The 18,492-nt window shown below is 44.5% G+C and overlaps 1 protein-coding gene across 1 annotated transcript in view; it reads right to left on the bottom strand.

The window, feature by feature from the left end:
* Nucleotides 1-3,359: 3,359 nt before the first annotated feature.
* LOC148515018 (amine oxidase [copper-containing] 3-like) overlaps nucleotides 3,360-18,492 on the bottom strand; it is a 32,740-nt gene continuing 17,607 nt past the window's right edge. The window contains exons 3-4 of the mRNA XM_088480838.1: nucleotides 8,733-8,862; nucleotides 3,360-4,044 (exon numbers count right to left, since the gene is read on the bottom strand). Coding sequence (XP_088336964.1) covers nucleotides 3,760-4,044; nucleotides 8,733-8,862 — 415 coding nt within the window. The 3' untranslated portion in view covers nucleotides 3,360-3,759. The remainder of the gene's footprint in view (nucleotides 4,045-8,732; nucleotides 8,863-18,492) is intronic.

The following is an 18,492-nucleotide window of genomic DNA, read 5'->3' as shown; positions in this document are numbered from 1 at the left end:
AAATGCAGTGCATTTGAACGGCATTACAGAGGCGTGCATAAATTATTCACTGCAATGCCATACGCAGCTTGGGCTTTCACTGCCTGCGATGAGGTTATCAATGAGGTTAGCAATTTCTAAGTAATTTCTGATTTCAGGCTGCGATTGTACTCGATACTCTATATTACCGGTGTTTTCGCAGATTTGCAAAATATTATGGATGTGTGTAAGGTAAGGTGACCGTCCTTTTGTTGTGCTGGCATAGTGATCGCAGATATCAGCATATCTTTGCAGTGAGACTGCGTGCATTATCGCTATTGCGATCCGTACTGAATCAGGCCCCTTGAACTGTGGGCCTGATTCAGACCCGCTCGCAAGCGCTATGCGCTCCCAAGCGGGTCGATTGTTAGCACGAGCCCCGGAGCGAGCGCAAAAAGTACTCGCTCCGGCGCTCGCATCCAAAAGGGGCGGCTGTCGATGTTGATCGACAGCTTGCCCCATTTGGAAGGCGGGGCGGGGGGGTGGCTGGGCAAATGGAGGTGTTCCTGCAGGAACGCCTGCCGTTTGTGGGCGGCCCTACTGACATCACTCGTGATGTCAGTAGGTGGACTTCCTGCTCTATTAAAGCAGGAAGTCTACTGGGGCTTGCGGCAACGAGACCCTACCGCAAGGGTCTCGTCACAAGCCTGATGGTCGCGATGGTCTTGACCATCACGACCATCACCTGGCCGCTCGCATAAGCTGTGGGTGGTCACCCACAGCTATGCGAGTGGCCAAGAGGCCGCAACAAAAGAAACAAGCGCCCACCCTGATTCAGAGCGAGCGTGCGCTTTTTGCGAGTGCCTCTGAATCAGGGCCTGTGTCTCAGGAACTGATGCAATGGAGAAATGAGGAACCAGCATGTGTGTGACATTTTTATCCATGTAACCAATGATTTTCTTCTATTGATTCACCAAAATCCCTCTCCCATGCTTTTTCATATAAATGTAATTTGTTGCAATGGTTTTCGTGGATAGACTCCTATGTTTTAAAATTAGTATTTTGGAGATTTTGAAATGCCTCAGGAAGTCAATTACACAGATATATGGGCCTGATGCAGATGTGGATGCAATTCTGATATTTTACACAGATTGAGTGATTGTTAGCCATTGCGCATGAGTGGAAGCCACACTGCGCACTCACAGCAATTGCGATTATGCTCACACAGAGGATTCACTCGCAAAGTGATTGACAGGTAGTCAGCGTTTGGGGGAGGTAATGGGGTGGTTAGAAAAACACAGGCGTCTCTGACCGTTTAAACACTTTTTTTCTGGGCGTTCATAAATTAGCCACTGTGTTCCTGCTCACAGTAAGAGAGCCCTCTGCATGTCTGCAGCAGCTTAGACTTATTCAGAAGGCTTATAGCCACCTGATCTGCGTTCAATGTTTTCAATGTTTCCGGTTTTGTGCATGAGTGGCGAATGTGAGATGATAGGATCCTTTTTCCCAAATAATGTAAGAATTGCAGGTAGAGACAGTCTTCAAGACTGGAAGTGGATGTTGTTCCAGAAATTCAGAAAAAGGACAAAGGGTCTGATTTACTACAGATCGCTATTGCGATCGCAGCTGTGATTATGCACGGAGGTCTGCGTGAAAATTTGCTAATGAATGCAATAGCAAAGCAGTTGCACAGCCAGCATATAGATACCCACTACCACCAACTACCGTTATCTCACATCTGTAATACCTTGCAGTCCTGCGTATACATCAGTAACATCAAGTAACATCGGCCTCTCACATAGAATTGCAGCAGGTCTAACCTTACTTAGAAATTGCTAATCTCGTTGAACGCAGTGAATACTCAAGCTGCGTGTGCCGTCGCAGTGGCTAATTTATGCACGTCCATGCAACGGCGTTCAAACAGACAGGCACGCCTGCGTTTCTCCTGCCACTCCCCTGTCAATGCCCCCAAACGCTGACGTCCCGTCACTCACTCTGCGGTGGCTTTCTTTCTGCGTGTGTGATCGCAATGCTAACTCACTCACGCACACTGGGCTGCATGTGCAGTGCACACCATCGGCCGATCTACGTATGCTATTGCAGTTGTGATCCGTGATGCATCAGGCCCAAAGTTTTGGAAAGACCACGTAGACCTATATCCTAGAGTGGCAGAATTTCAAACACACCAGATTGACCGTTTTTTCATTTGCATTTTTAGTTACTTAATATTTTAAATAAATAGAAAAAATTAGGTCTATCTTCTCGAAGTGCACCAATAAAATTGTAGCTTTGCAAAAATTATTATACAAAACCTGAGAGGCTTGTATACTCAAGTGCTGAAAATGTTAGTAAGCTTGTTGATTTTGTAGTCTCAATTACAGATAATTTGCTGATAAAAGGCCTGATTCAGATGCACGCAATGCCCGTCGCTGCTGCGATCCCATACGCAGCGGATTTGCGAAAATATATGAATAAATGCTCACTACCTATGCTATCTCAAATATATTGCTGCGCATGCGCAGTGTGGCTTTGGTGCGTGTATAAAGATAAAGGACCTGATTCAGACCTGCTCGTTGCTGGCGATGTTTTCAAATGTGCGCATGCGTACAGTTCGCAGTGTGCGTGCGCAAACCAGTACGAGCGATCGGGATATGCTCACTCGCTCTGCAAAGACAGCCCAGAGGAATGAGTGACAGGAGAGGCAGTTTGTGGGTGGTAACAGGTGCAGGGCAGTAGTAGCGGGGGAGTGGAGTTGTGGACGCAGGCGTGCCTAAGTTTTTAAACGCCGTTTCAGAGGCGTGGATAATTAACAGCCAGCGTCATAGGACACGTCACTTGCTAGAAATATACACTGAAGTGCTCGTAGTGCTTGCGGCAGGGTATAGTCAACCTCAAGCGCTGCGATCGCATCCGATGGTGTTCGATGTACCAATGGTTTATGCACTTCCTGGAGATGACGTACGCAAGTGGGCATCTTTAGACAGGCTGGTGGGCGTCTACAAACAAAAAGTGATCGCTCGCCAAAACAAAGTGGGAGTGCTTATGACTTGCCCTGCTAGTGATCACTAGTGATGTCAGTGGGAGTGATTTTGGCTCTGATAGAGCCAAAATCACTCCGGAGCTTGCGGTTGAAAACCTCAACCGCAGGCTCCGGCTCGCAGTTTCGATGGTCGCGATGGTCACGACCATTGCGGCCATCAAAATGCACGCTCGTATAGGCTGTGGGTGGTGACCCACAGCTATACGAGCGTCCAGGAGGACGCTCCATTTTTATGGAGGGCGCCCCACATTCAGAGCGTGCGCTCTGCTGAGAGCGTACGGCTCTGAATGAGGGCCTTAGTCTCTTCTGTATAAGTCCTTTCACCACATGAAAGCACATAAAACACCCACAGAGTTCTCTGTATAATATTCAATTTATCAAAGTAGGATTACATAGTACATACATAACCCTGCTACAATTAACTACAAAACAATATATTTAATTACACACATAAAATACAGTTTACATATATAGATACTTATTATCCTTGGGATTACAGGCCTGACTTGAACCTCTCCATTCAGAAGTCTTCAACACATGTGTCCAGTCTCAGCTCAAACTCTCACATATAAGATCCTGGCTGTAACCTGACACAGGAAGCGAGGGAAGTAATCTCTATACAAAAGCTGATAGTGTGTGAGAATGGCTAGGTCTTCTTATATGTTAAGTGGAAACAAGTAAAACTGGTTTCTATTCACGAACTGACCAATATTAGTGAGTCCTAAATGGTGAATAATAGATTTCTTCTTTAACAATATTCCTTATAAATTCACAATATTCTTAAAACCTTCATAAGTGAAAGGAGGGATCTTGGGGGCACAGGATGCAGTTTTGGGCAGACAGGCAATTTGGTTAACCTCACATGAGCTGTAATCCTGCTCACTCTGGAAGTAAACTCCATCTGGTGAGTACATGGAAGGATCTATTTCAAAATAGTTGTACGGTCTGAGGAAAAACCCCACCCCATTGCCGGGAGTTGCAGTGTTTGGCAGGTCCTCAGTGTGTGGGATATGAAGGAATCCAACTGTGATCCAGGCAACCAGATCCTATATGGAGAAATTAGACACCTGTTACACATGTTCCTGCATCTTACAGCTAAGTAATAAAACTATGTCTAACAAGGTAGCTGCAGAGACGCATAAAGGGGGCAATTCAATTTGGAACTTTGCAGTTTGTGTGCTTACACGGCTCAAGTGCTGAAAGCAAATCAATTAACATACAGTATTCACAGTCCAGGACCGTGACCAAAAACAGGGTTTCTTCACTCAATTCTGTTCACAACCTTACAAGCTGCAAGCAGAAATAAGCAAAGCCGGCTCTACTATTGCAAACATGGCTCTGCTATTGCAGCCACGGCTGCGTCTTTTCATGCAGCCGCAGCTGCCTCTTTATGCTAATGGCAGAGCCGATGGGCTTCCTTCTAAGGCGGCACCGGCTGGGGCGCTAATCCGCAGCTGTGTGCAATAACACGCACCATCAGATGGCAGGTGCAATTTTTTAGTCTGAACTTTGCCACCTAAGTGGTGCAACTGCTCAAAGTATCTAATGGTAACAGCTCCAGAAGGATAATGGGGGCTATTACCGCACATCATTCTCTCCGGAAGATCTGTGTGCTTCTTGCCAGTCCACCCATGTGCATAACGTATACAATTTAGAAATAAAGGGGATTTTTACAAAAATAATATGGTGCTGTTTTTGCATGAGTTGGGTCTGTTATCTTTGTGTTGTGCATTTTATAATACTCTGATTTGCTGCAAATTGAGTACAAAATGAGAAGTTGTAAGGCTCTGATTGGCTGTAGGTTGGTATAGTGCAGTGATCATTCTAAGGGAGTTAAGTATCAAGCAGTCAAAAGCATGGAGAAGTGGACCAGGGGAGAAGTTGCCCATAGCAACCAATCAGCTTTGAAGTAGTATTTATCAAGGACAGTCTATAAAATAATAGGTAGGAGCTGATTGGTTGCTATGGGCAAATTCTCCACTGGTCCACTTCTTCACGTTTTCACTGCTTGATACAATTCTCTCAAAATTGCTTCTATATAGTGGTAGAACTACTACTGCCACTGCAAGAGGTGCAGTGGCATCCTAGGTCATCAAACAGATGATGTTGGTGGTCGCAGCAGAGACACTGGGACATATGGAGCTAACTACTCAAGTTGAATGGAGGAAAATTGGTTCTGCACTGGCAATTCTTAAACATGCAACATAACTATTTATGTAACATCAGAGTGCTATTTAAAGAATCAGTTCTACGCATATGAGGAGCTTGTTAGGTAATGACAGTACCTTATTTAAAAACGTAATGCTTAAAGGGTTTTACAGTATACTGGGGAAAAGTCCTAGAATTATCGCAGAGGATATAAAGCCTATATTGTTAAAATTAGTGTCCATGAAATAGCCATTAGAAAAACTGAACAAACATGGTGTACATAGCAAGATAACAAGTTGTAAACATCAGTACTCAAAAAAACATATTGCTACATGATTTAAGTTTCCCCACTTAAATTATTCAAAAAGCTATTGGAAAAATGTTCTGTGGGTGGATGAAACACAAACGGAATTTTTATTGTTTTTATCAGAAATTAGAAACATTATGCTAGAAGGAAATGTATTCAAATTAGTTGATCTGTTTTCCAAATAAACCTAACCCCAACTAGTAAGCACATTTATGGGAGCATCATGAGTGAATCTTGATGAGTTTTAGTCATTGAGAGAACAATTGAAGAAGCGAGTGGATTTATGTAACAATTTTCTGAAAAATTACTTTTTTTAATGGATGAAGGTGTTATGACCTAGGGATCATAGTAACTAACAATGTTATTTTAGATATTGGTAGTCTATTTACTGATATATTTTGTGGATAATAGTGCTTTGTCCAATTCATGTCAAATGTATCTGTAACTGTAAATATCTCAGTTTCTTCTAAACATAACATAACACCTTCATCCACTCGCCTCTTCAATTAATTCTGGATAGTATCCCATAATCCCACAGAAGCATATTAGAGCATCAATTACTAAACCAGTAAATATAAATATATACAGTTAAACAGAATGGTTGTTTCAAAAGAAATCTTTAAAATAAAGAGAAGAACATGTCTGTTTTTTTGTTGAATTAGATTGGCTTAATCTATTATGTAACATATATTAAGGCTGATCATAATTAAAGTATAAATAATACAGAATTAAATACATACTGTATAATTTTAAAAGGTTCAACTGTACTGTTTATCATTGTATGTAATATTTGTGTGTGAAGTAGTCTACATGGTTACAAAGGCTTGTTTTAGGTTTAGAAATAATTTAATGTAACTCACATATTTTGTATACCATGATATCCATTCTTACATATTGGCTACATTAGAGTGCAGTATAGTCACTTGCCTTTGCTTTTCTTTCTTGAAACTGGCTTTCGTGCCCCACTTTAATCATGGATGCCAATGAAGGATCCACTGATAAATTTAATGACAAAGGGCCTGATTCATTATGGATCGCTATTGTGATCGCAGCTGCGATTACACACGCAGGTCTGCTGCGAAAATATGGTAATGACTGTAATCGCAAAGCTAGTTCAGAGACGCCAAAAGCCAGCATAGAGACACCCACTACCGCTATCATACATCCGTAATACCTTGCAATCCTGCATATACATCAGGAACATCGAGTAACATCGGAGCCTCACGCACAGTTACAACAGGTCTGACCTTACTCAGAAATTACTAACCTTATCGCACGCAGTGAGCACTCAAGCTACGTATGCCGTCGCAGTGGCTAATTTATGCACGCCCATGCAACGGCGTTCAAACAGACAGGCATGCCTGCATTTCTTGGACCCCTCCCCCCCGTCACCACCTCCAAACGGTGACCTGACGTCACTCTCTCTGCAATGGTTTCTATCTGCGTAGGTGATCACAGAGCGATCGCAATGCTAACTCACGCACTGCGGTGCATACGCATGCGCAATATGCACCATCGACCGCTCTATGTATGTGGTTGCAGTTGCGATCCATCCCAAAGTCTTTAACTAAAGGTCACAAATATTAGATGATTTGTAAGAGAGACAGGGCCTGATTCATAACCGTTTGCAAAGCCTATGTACACATATCTGAGCAATTTATTGCAACTGTGCATGCTCAAATATTTTTGGAAACTCCTATAACGCATGTGTTACACAGAGTGTATGCACAAAGGAGCTGTTGCGATTGGGGCAAACAGTATCAGAAATGTTGCAGAAAAGTGATGGTGGTTCCTGGGCGGTGGCTTGTAGTCAGGGCTGTATTAAGAGAGGAGGGGGCTCGTGTTCATTCCCCGTCCGGGGCCCCCTCCTCTCTCTCCGGCGGCCGGCAGCAGACTGATGCCTCTGACCGCCGACTGCAACATCAGTAGACTTTGGGCACTAGTCTGTGCCCAGTCTACTGCGCATGCGCAGGTCGCCGGTGATTTCCTCACTGTGCACCCGCAAAATGCCGGAAAAATGGCTGCAGCTGCCATTTTCTGGCATTTTATGCAGGGCTGAGACACCCGACGTGGGACCTTGGAGAGGTAAGTATTAGATAATGTGGGTGCAGGATGTGCGGTGCAGGATGTGCGTTGCAGGCCCCCCCTTGACCCAGGGGCCCGTGTGCACCACACACCCTGCACCCATTATAGATACGCCCCTGCTTGTAGTGCATGCAAAAATAGTCTGTTCAATGGGCCTGTTATGGGAATGTCTTGGACATGTCAATGCAAGCGGCTGCATTCACAGACGTACAGCCATAGGCATAGGGGGCCATGGCCAGATGGAGAAACTGCACCTGCCATAGCTGTAGTGCAAGCATTGCTGACTGGCCGTTCCGATGACCTAGTGGTCGATTTGGTAAGCTATACACACTTACCAATCAGCCACTTGATATGCCCACCCAGTTGTGATGTCAGTGTTGGCTGTTCCTGCAGCCAGTGTACGGTTGGCTGGTTGGTTTCTCGTACACACTGGCAGATGTATCGCTATATCTGCAAGATATATGGAAATCGACTGTGCTGCAGGGCCGACCTGATATGTCTGTGAACATCGTACAGATATCATCTGTACATACGAACAGATGCACTATGCGATATGTCATTCATCGCATAGTGTGTACCCAGCTTAAGGACGCACCAAGCAATTACAGCGTGCACAGACGATAAAAGTGGGCATCTCAGTAGATGGATATAAACAAGAGAAGGAGTTTGTAATTCAATTTGCATAAACTTGCAGATTGCTGACCGCCAATAGACGCTGCTGTGTTCACTTTTGCGTGCATCTCAGTGCCAGCCCCACAGTATGTAGTATTTTTGAGGCCTCAAGTACCATCCATTTAAAGAAAGGTGCAAAAGTTAGAGAATATTCCTTCTAGAGAGGTTATTATTATCAAGCTAAATAAAACAACAGCCCCAATAAAGTCCCACTCAAGTTGATTTCTACTTTAAAGTTCAGAATTAATGGCATAGACAATGTTATGGCTCAGAAAGACAGCTGCAAACAATCTTATGAGTCAGAATCCTACAGTGTTCATATCAATTGCTTAACATTTTTCAGAATCAAACTTTATTGTCCAAGTTTACAACAGTATAGAAGGAATTTAACTCCTGTTAACTACTCGCCCAGTATTGACATAAAAAAGAACACAACAAACATACATTCACAACACATATTCATAAATAATACAATATAACACATTCCAAAATAAAAAAGATCTCCTAGTTTTTTTGCCTTACCTGCTTTTGTATGTTCTCATCATTTATAAAATTAGAGAACTTCACACTAGGACTCCAGGGATCATTTTGATTGTAGATGGAACTGCTCTCATGTTCTTCATCTTTGCGCTTGGTCACTGCTAACTTGTATCTTAAGAATTATTAAAACATCCACACTATTAGGAATTACAACAACCACAACAATAAAAGGCTATATACGTAGAGCATCATAAGTGTCCATTTCCAATTACATTACAATACACATGGGTAGACAGTTGGGGATGGGATACCGTTGCTCGGGATCCCGGCAGTCAGAATCCCGACGCCGGCATCCCGAAAGGGTTAGAATACCATCACTTGTCGGTCAGTATTCTAACCCTCCCCCTCTCCCTACCCTAACCCTAACATTCCTTTCCCGGTGCCTGATCCTAACCTCCCCCCCCTAGTGCCTAAAGCTAACCTCCCCCTCACCGCACCCTAAACCTGACCCTCTCCCCTTAGTACCTAACCCTCACCCTCCCCCTCCCCCTAGTGCCTAACCCTAACCCCTAATGCTAACCCTTCCCCCAACCCCGCTACTTTCCTTCGGGATTCCGGCGGCTGGGATTCCAGCGGTCGGGATGCCGGCGCCAGGATTCTGACACTTGATTCCAGTGCTGGCATTCTGAGCGTCGGAATCCCTGCATTTGGGATATTGACCACATCCCGACAGTAGTTTGGGTTTTTTTCAAATCTTTTTATGAAATTTAAAAATTGAACAACACTGAATAATGTACACAACCATAGGCTAGCATAAGCTGATTTGCATTTTTGCCATACGCACTGAAAGATACAAACATATTACATTTTGCCCATTATAATACATTTTATTATTTGTTCTAGCAAAAAAATATATACAGTATATGCTTGTAATTTCTACTTGTGTATGAATATTTATGTAAATATAATTACATTCCATAATTAGCCTACAGCGAACAGACTTGTTCCCATGAGTCCCATATTTGTTCATATTTTTCTGGGCATTTCCTGTGAAGATACACCAACTTATATTACAAGGTAGTTCTTTATTTGTTAGTTGCACCTAATGTTAGGATGTGGGAGTCCCAATTAGCCACCTTTGTTTTGTATTTTTTGTAATCTGTTTAACTTTTTTATCAGCACTAACAGACATAGCCAAGGATTAAGGGGCTTATTCATCATACAACATGGGCCTGTTACACATACGGAAACACTAGTTTCAGCATATTTTTAGTAACAGGCCCATTCATTATAAGGTGCCTGATGGAGCTGGCTTGTATTCAACAAACTCTGAAAACTTCAGATAGCGCTGGTTCCTGGAGCTCCATCCTTTGGGAGGGAAGTTTGGGGTTGCATCCACCGTGCACTGCATTCCTGTGCATGTATGAATGCAGGTCACACATGCGCAGTCAGTCGGAACGTCAATGATAAGTAGTGTTAGGGATCGTGGGGACAACCTGTCCCCGATTATGAAAAAGTATAAATCTTTATTCAAAAGCCTTTTCAAAAGATTCCATATATCTATCCAGAACATGTAGTCATGCCCATTTGTGATGGATAAATGAAACCTTCATGATGTCCTCTCCCACAACTGCGGTATGATGTTCTTTTCATTTTCAATATCAATGATTGTATGTTGGCCAATCAGCGGCCTGGCTATTGACAGCCAGGCTACTCACAGCCAATCAGCAGCCGCTTACTCTAGTAGCGGCCTCTGATTGGCTGGCGGTCCAGCCAGTGCAGGAAACCTTGAGGGTTTCGTCACTTGCAGGGGAAGAGATGTATGTGGAAACACATATAGCTCTTCTGTGGCTCAGGACCTTTTGTTTTAATGGTCGGGACTCTACTGGAGAAAAGGACCGACCTGCACCAAGAGGTAGGTGAGTATTGATTTTTTTTTTTTTTTAGAGAAAAGCCTGGATGCTACTTGAGAAGGGGACCAGACACTGGGGACAAGGTGAGTATAGTGTGTGTGTAATTGCATGTAATAAACTTACTCTCTACGGTGTGTGTGTACTGTGGTTATTTTTATATTTTTTTACAGTGATGGTACCGGTGCGGGATGCCTGTTGGCACTTGTAGTTCTACAAGTGCCAGAAGGCAGACACACTGGGACCTGTAGTCCCACTCTAAAAAACAATATGTCTTCTTATTATTAATATGAAGATTACCCCTTCACCCACAAGCCAGGGGTGCAGGGAAGAGCACCGGGCTTCAGGAGACTAGTGGAGCCCGGTGCTGGTTTTTAAAAATACAAGGAACCTTGCAATTTTTTCCCCGTATTTTTAAAGCCAGGACAGGCTCAGAGAATCCCGTGCTGGTTCAATAAATACGCGGGATCCCTACACATTTTGTCCCCCATATCTTTTGAACCAGGACTGGCTCACAGAGCCCGGAACTGGTTATGCCTTTGGGGGGGGGGGGGGCACACCTTTTTAATTACAGGCAGAAACATACACGGATCACACTGATCTGTGCATATTTCTGCTAAACATGCAACTCAGAAGATAGTCTATTTAAAACTTCTATTTGGGACTGAGGGCATGATTCAGACCCGCAAGCGGGTCGATGGTGCCCTAGTGCGCATGGAGGCTGCTCTGACGTGCGCATGCGCGAGACCCGGCTAGCGACGGGGAAGCCGTCGCTCCGGGTCTCGCACCAAAGGGGGCGTGCTGTCGATGGTGAGTAACAGCACGCCCCCTTTGGTGGGCGTGTCGGGGGCGTGGCTGCCAGACGGAGGTGTTCCCACTAGTGTTGTCAGTGGGAGTGATTTTGGCTCTGATAGAGCCAAAATCACTCCATGGCTTGCGGTCACCAAGACCCTACCGCAGGGTCTCGTCGCAAGCCCGATGGTCGTGATGGTCTTGACCATCGCGACCATCTTTTTGGCCGCTCACATATGCTGTGGGTGGTCAGCCACAGCTATGCGAGCGGCCAGGAGGCCGCTCCAAGTTTAGGTAGGAGGGCCCTGATTCAGAGCGAGCGCTCTGGTCAGAGCGTCCGGCTCTGAATCAGGCCCTGAGTTTGCTTAAATTACACCCGTGATTACATTCACGATTCTTGGTAAATTCCTGTGTTGTATTCCTATCTATGGAAAGTGCCTGCGAGTTTGGCCGATGGTGTATTTATTCCTATTTGTGTTTTCACCAGTGTTTTGCAGAGAGTGTCATGATTTCTCGAGTGAGTTTGCCTTTAGTGAATTTGCGAGTTGTAAAGATTGGCCAAACACACCCGTGATTGCAATCTTGATCAGACACATTTCTTTGTAAATTTACCCCTAAAACTTGGTTAAGTAATCTACTGAGTGGACTACCCTCCATCACACACTGTTGCCACCTATACCATCTATATAGACTGCCAATAGCTACGTCAGTGGCAGCTCCATGGGGTGGGGCTGCAGCGCGGTCCAAAATTCAAATAGGGTAGCAACAGCAATTTGTGCTATTGGTTCCATAGCTATTGTGAGTAGTGCTGCTGATAGGGAACAACCTTGCTTGATATAACAACAAAAAAGAAAATGAGCAGAGACTTATGGGTATCTCCCTCCTCCCCTCCAAAAAATGCATTTTGTTTCCAACTGCACTCCTGACTGCATCTGGTGCACACATCATATACTGCGTTGTATACTTCTTCTGCATTAACCCTGTATCACCCTGTTAACCTATTCTGCCTGGTTGATAAACATAAGACCTGGTTAAGTGATCTACCAAGTGTACTAACCTCTATAACACACTGCTACCACATGGGCCGTTCCTGCCAGTGACGCCATCATTGTTCCTACTCCTCTTTCACCAGTCTCCTGCCTCTCCTATCACTCACTGTGATGTGACCTGTGTGACTTCCCGGCGGTTCCTTTTGCGGCATGGCGTATGTGATGTCATGCCGTCACCGCAGCCGCTGAGGAGCCGCAAAGGAAACGTTGGGGCCAGGAGTGGTCAGGAGAGTTTGGTTCCTGGAGCCCTGCTCCATCCTTTGGGAAGGAAGTTTGGGGTTGCAAAGGCATAGAAGGTGAGCGGAGGTGGGCTTCGGGGTGGGGGAGACGGAGAGGAGAGATAAGGCGATGGTGGGAGAGGAGACACAGGACAGGAAGCTGCTGCTATAGGGACAGGGGGGTATAATCTGGTGGGAACACAGAGCAGGGAGCTGCTGCTATAGTGAAAGGGGATAGGGGGGTATAATCTGGTGGGAGAGGAGACACAGGGCAGGGGGCTGCTGCTAGAGGGACACAGTGTGAGGGGGTCCAAGCTGCTGGTCAGAGAGGAGATATATACACACTTCATGTGTTTTAAGGGGCATTACTGTGTGGTATAATGTGTTTTAAAGGGCATTACTGTTGTCGAAGCTGAATAATTGGCTGAGACAAGTTCAGTTTAAGATTTAATCACAGCGACGCCATCTTGTGACTGGCTGCAAGACTCCATTTTGGAAATGAGATCGCAAGACGCCATTTTGCGAATGGCCGCCTAAGCGCCATTTTAGATAAACTTACCCTTTAGTACATGTGGCGATATTACTATTAGCAACATGCGATTGCATCTTTCATCATTTCTCATACACACATTAATACTCACAATTGCGCTGTTAACTAGTCGCATATTAGCGAATGCATAGGACTTTGTATGAAACCGCTGTATTATTAGCTTTATGCGCACGCATCTGCCCCAAGTTAACTAGCGTCCTTATATCAAACCCTGAATACCCACACATTACATATTCACACATAAGGTTCAATAAGCTTTAAAGTGTATGATTTAAGTTGGTTCAGTTAGTTTAAATGCTGAGAAATAAAGGTATTTGATAACTAAGGTATTATACATGATAAACAAGTCGTGCTTGGTTTTGTACCGATGCGTATTCTTTTTACAGTATTCCGGTGTTATCGGTGGGGAGGTCGCATCATGCTAACTCAAGTTGTGGATTGCAGAGTCTACAAGCAACAAAATGTATATTTCAGGAACAACTGTTAGGATGTTACAGGAGGCTTGAAGAGAAAGATCCCCAGCTGTTAGAGGCAGGGAGAGTCTATTTGAACCAGCCTGTTAAATGTGCTGTAACAGATGCTTCTCCCCTGGGAACCAATGACATCAGCAACAAACTTCCCTATTGTCCTGTTTATTCTGGGGGGGTATAAATATGTGTGCCCAAACGCTAGTTTTTAGTCTTCGTGCTGAATGCTGTATGACTAGGGGTCTCTTGCTGATGCCTATCTCCGTGTCCGGAAGTGCTGCGTATGTACTTGGGTCTGTATTATTTCCTTTTGCGCCTAAATTGTGTATGGATCATTTGCATGTAACTGTCTGAACTTTTACCTGAATAACACTTGTGCTTTGGAACCACATGTTCTAAGTCTGGAGTCTCTATTTACTGTATGACTGCGTACGCAAATTAGCGTTATTCTTAGAGGTTTATAGGAAGGATTTTAGAAGGTATAGGCAGGGGTATATAGAGGTTCTGATCGAGTATCGTTAGTTGGGGGCTCGTAGTGAAGTCACTTACCTGCTCACACGGTACATACGGCCATCGATATTTCAGCAAAGGGTGGAGTGGCCACATGCAGGGTTTGCCTGCAACTGCTTTGTGCTGAAAGATCGCTATCCGTCTCCGTGTGAATCAAGGAAGCTGACTAGAATCCAGGGACAAGAGAGAAAAAAGTTTGTTTTCCTCTGTTGATAGTTTAAAGGGGTGTTGCAGTACTGAGTACGCGGCTAAGTCACAGGTTTGCACATAGAAAAAAAACGCACTTTTGTGTACGCAGTTAAAAAGCCATTATACGGTTGTGTGGTAGTCGCATTATTGTGTATGCGACTGGTCGCACAATAGCGTATATGTACTTCCGGTTGTGCTGCCACGTTTTTGAACAAAGCCATTGAGGTTTACAGTTTTTTCTATTACCAATATCTGGGTTAACGTGTATTTTTCTGCGCAGGAAAAAAGTGTGTTGTTGAACAAAGTTAAGGGTATTGTATGATCCTTAAGGGCTAGGTGCAAGGGTTAGTCTAGCCGCTCAGTAAGTAGCTTTACCGTTCTATACACAGTAGCAGGTGTACATGTTGTCTTTGTTGTAGAGAGGTGCGTAGGAGTGGCCGACATATAAACTCCTATAGGTGTGGAAGTTGCCTTACTAAATCTTATCCGGGTGTGGAAGTTGCCTTTTTCAAATCTTATCCAGGTGTGGAAGTTGCCTTACTAAATCTTATCCAGGTGTGTGGGCGCCGCCGACTTAAATCGTCCACAGGTAAGTGAAAGTATCTTGATTGTCTTTCACCAGTTTAAATCTGTATTGAAAAGCATAGGATTTTGTCTCAGAATGGGAGCCATGCAAACAGTAGAGATGTTAGGCAATGATGTGCTGCTAATGGAGGCGCCGATTGGATCGGCCCGTCGTATCATGCATACCAAGTACAGTACTTATGCAATAAGGTATTGTGATTTATGGTTTAATATGACAAGGAAGAGTGTTAGACCGTTTCCCTGAATTGGTAGTTTTGATAAAAATGTGTTAGACAATGTCCGGGATCAGTTTGATGCGCTCCCGAGAGAAAAAGGTTAAGTATTTTGAATGTTTAAAACTGTGGCAGCATGAGGGGGATGCGTGGCTTAAAAATGTGCAAACAACGCAAACTAACGTCGTGAGCACATTGCCAGAAAATACATCCGTGACGCTAAATTGCAATACGGGCGAGCTGCAAAATGTTGCGCACGTGTGGCAAGGTAGCATCGTGGAGAGTATTACCAGCAGTTCACGCTCACCTCCCCCACCTTATGTGGATGGAGGTGCAAGTACAGTTACCAAGAATACCCATAAAAATGTAACAAGCAACTTGTACCCTCTCTTAAGCAACTATAAAGAAAATGTTCATGATGCGGATGATGAGCCTATTGTAATGTCTGCCATTTCCCATGCTGTGCAGATGATAGATGCTGCATCACCACAATCACGAGTGGTGCCGCCATCTCCATCGGTAACAGCAAGGGAAGTGTTAGTGCCCTCTGCACCCATAGAGGAAGTTGTTCATACCACACGTAGCAGCAGCAGACTAAACCCCCAGCCAGGGAACCAGGTCAAAGGTAGCAGCGCTACCGGTCTGCATCCCATTCGGACAATAACTGTTCCAAATGGAAATGCAGATGCGAACGGTATAGTGCCCACGAGGGAAGTAGTAATGCATTGTCCTTGGGCCGTTGCATACCAGACATTCTTTCCTTCTGGCTGCTGCGACTCCTACTAACCTACTGGGAAGAGACTTGTTATGTAAAATGGGATGTGTTATATATTGCACCCCTGATGGTGTATATTTAGATATCCCAGAGAGAATGGTATACGAGGTGCGGGATATGTTAGACACTCCTCAAAGGATAATGTATCACTCTACAGTTTTAAAAGAAAATCCATCACAAGTAGATGAAATGTTGTCCCAAATTCCAAATTCTCTTTGGACTAAGGATGGACAGGACACTGGATTAATGGCAAATGTAAGCCCTGTAATGGTAAACTTAAAAAGTGGTAGGCAAGCTCCAAAAATTCCCCAGTACCCGCTAAAACAGGAGGTAGAATTACGGATTTTTCCAATAATTGAGCCATTATTGCAACAGGGAATTTTAGTTCGTACAGCTAGTGTAGGCTTTCCAGTAAAGAAGAGTGGTGGGAGGGGTTATAGGCTGGTGCAAGACCTTAGAGGTGTTAATAAGGTAGTAGAGAGCCAATTCCCTGTAGTGCCAAATCCAGCTGTCATCCTGATGCAGATCCCACCAAATGCAACCCATTTCACTGTCATTGACCTCTGTTCTGCTTTCTTCTCTGTGTCTCTCCACCCTGACTGTCAGTACCTATTCGCATTCACATACAGAGGTGTGCAATAGACATGGACACGATTACCCCAAGGTTTCATAGACAGCCCCAGTATCTTCTCCCAGGCATTACATGATCGGTTCTAATTCAATATGTGGACGATTTATTGCTATGTTCTGACTCATTTATGTCATGTTTGAATGATACTAAACTTTTGTTATTTCATCTCTCGCATACAGGACACAAGGTGGCTAAGGACAAGTTACAGCCGTGCCAATCCAGAGTAAAATATTTGGGACACTGCCTAACCCAGGGGTTACGACATCTTACAAATGATAGAATCCAGGCCATACAAAACATGACACTGCCGCAGAATCAACAGCAAATTCGTACCTTCTTGGGAATGTGAGGATATTGCCGAATGTGGATCCCAGGTTTTTCTATTTTGGCCTTGCCTTTACAGGAACTAGTCTCTTCCTCAAAGCCCGATCGTGTCATATACACAGAGGAATCAGAGCAGGCTTTCCTTAATCTTAAGGATAGCCTCACAAAAGCTCCTGCATTGGGAATACCCGATTATGAAAAACCTTTTGATTTGTTTTGTACGGAAGCCGATGGTTGTGCTGCAGGTGTCCTTACACAAAAACATGGTGATGCCAGTAGGCCCGTAGCATACTACAGTGCCCAATTGGACACGGTAGCAAGATCACTCCTCACCTGTTTGAGAAGTGTAGCAGCTACCGCTTTATTGGTGAGTAAAAGTGAGGACGTAGTATTGGGCCATGATATGATTGTCTACACTCCCCATGCTGTATCTGCTCTGTTGAACTCAGCTCAAACCAGACATGTCTCCTCGGCTAGGTTCACCGAATGGGAACTAGCTCTAATCGCTCCTGCAAATATTACTGTTAAACGTTGCAGTACGCTGAATCCAGCTAAATACCTACCATATGTACAACATGATGTACAAAGGGTGGAAGGAGAGGAGTTGCTGGCGGGAAGTGAGTTCGGCAGACATAATGATATGCACGATTGTATGACATATCTGAATCAGACCTTTACTGCTAGACCTGACATACATGACACACCTTTAGAGAATGTGGATGTAACTTTTTATACGGATGGGAGTTGTCATAGACAAACAGACACAGGTGAATTATGTACAGGTTATGCTGTTGTAAATGAAACAGACATCATAGAAGCTAAACCTCTCGGTCCTCCTCACTCAGCCCAGGTGGCAGAGTTAGTAGCACTGACTAGAGCATGTGAACTGGCAGCAGGCAAATCTGCTAACATTTACACTGACTCGAGGTACGCGTTCGGGGTGGTGCACAATTTTGGGGCTCTATGGCGTCTGAGAAATTTTATGACAGCAGCAGGCACACCAGTTGCACATTCCCGACACACATAAAACATCTTTTAGAAGCAATCCAACTGCCCAAGGCAGTGGCAGTAATTAAATGCAAAGCCCACACATGTGAGGATGACCCGGTGTCACTGGGCAACAACAGAGCTGATGAAGCTGCAAAATGGGCAGCAGGGTTAAAAATGTTTTCTCCAACTGAAACAATTATGTCATTCCAAACTGCTGATATGCTGAAATTAATTGAGATGCAAAATTTGTGTTCAATTCAGGATAAATCCATTTGGAAGTCCAAGGGATGTGGGCAAGAGTCCTCTGGGCTCTGGAGGGACGGACATAGTAAGCCAGTAGCCCCCAAGGCATATTACCCCAGCCTGGCTGAGGCAGCACACGGTCTAACTCATGTGGGTAAACAGGGTATGTGCAAGTTGGTGAGGGTATACTGGTGCGCACCAGGTTTTTCTTCACAAGCAGAGAAGATAGCAATGTCCTGTCTGACCTGCTTGAGAAAGAACATAGGGAAAGCGATCCCTACCGAACCGTCCCACATTCCACCGACTGATGGACCTTTCCAGGTGATACAAATTGATTTCATCCAATTACCACCCTGC

Source organism: Taudactylus pleione, unplaced genomic scaffold (genome assembly GCF_031769625.1).
Source record: "Taudactylus pleione unplaced genomic scaffold, aTauple2 ptg000256l, whole genome shotgun sequence".
Classification (NCBI taxonomy): domain Eukaryota; kingdom Metazoa; phylum Chordata; class Amphibia; order Anura; family Myobatrachidae; genus Taudactylus; species Taudactylus pleione.
This window is presented reverse-complemented; position numbering and strand designations above follow the sequence as displayed.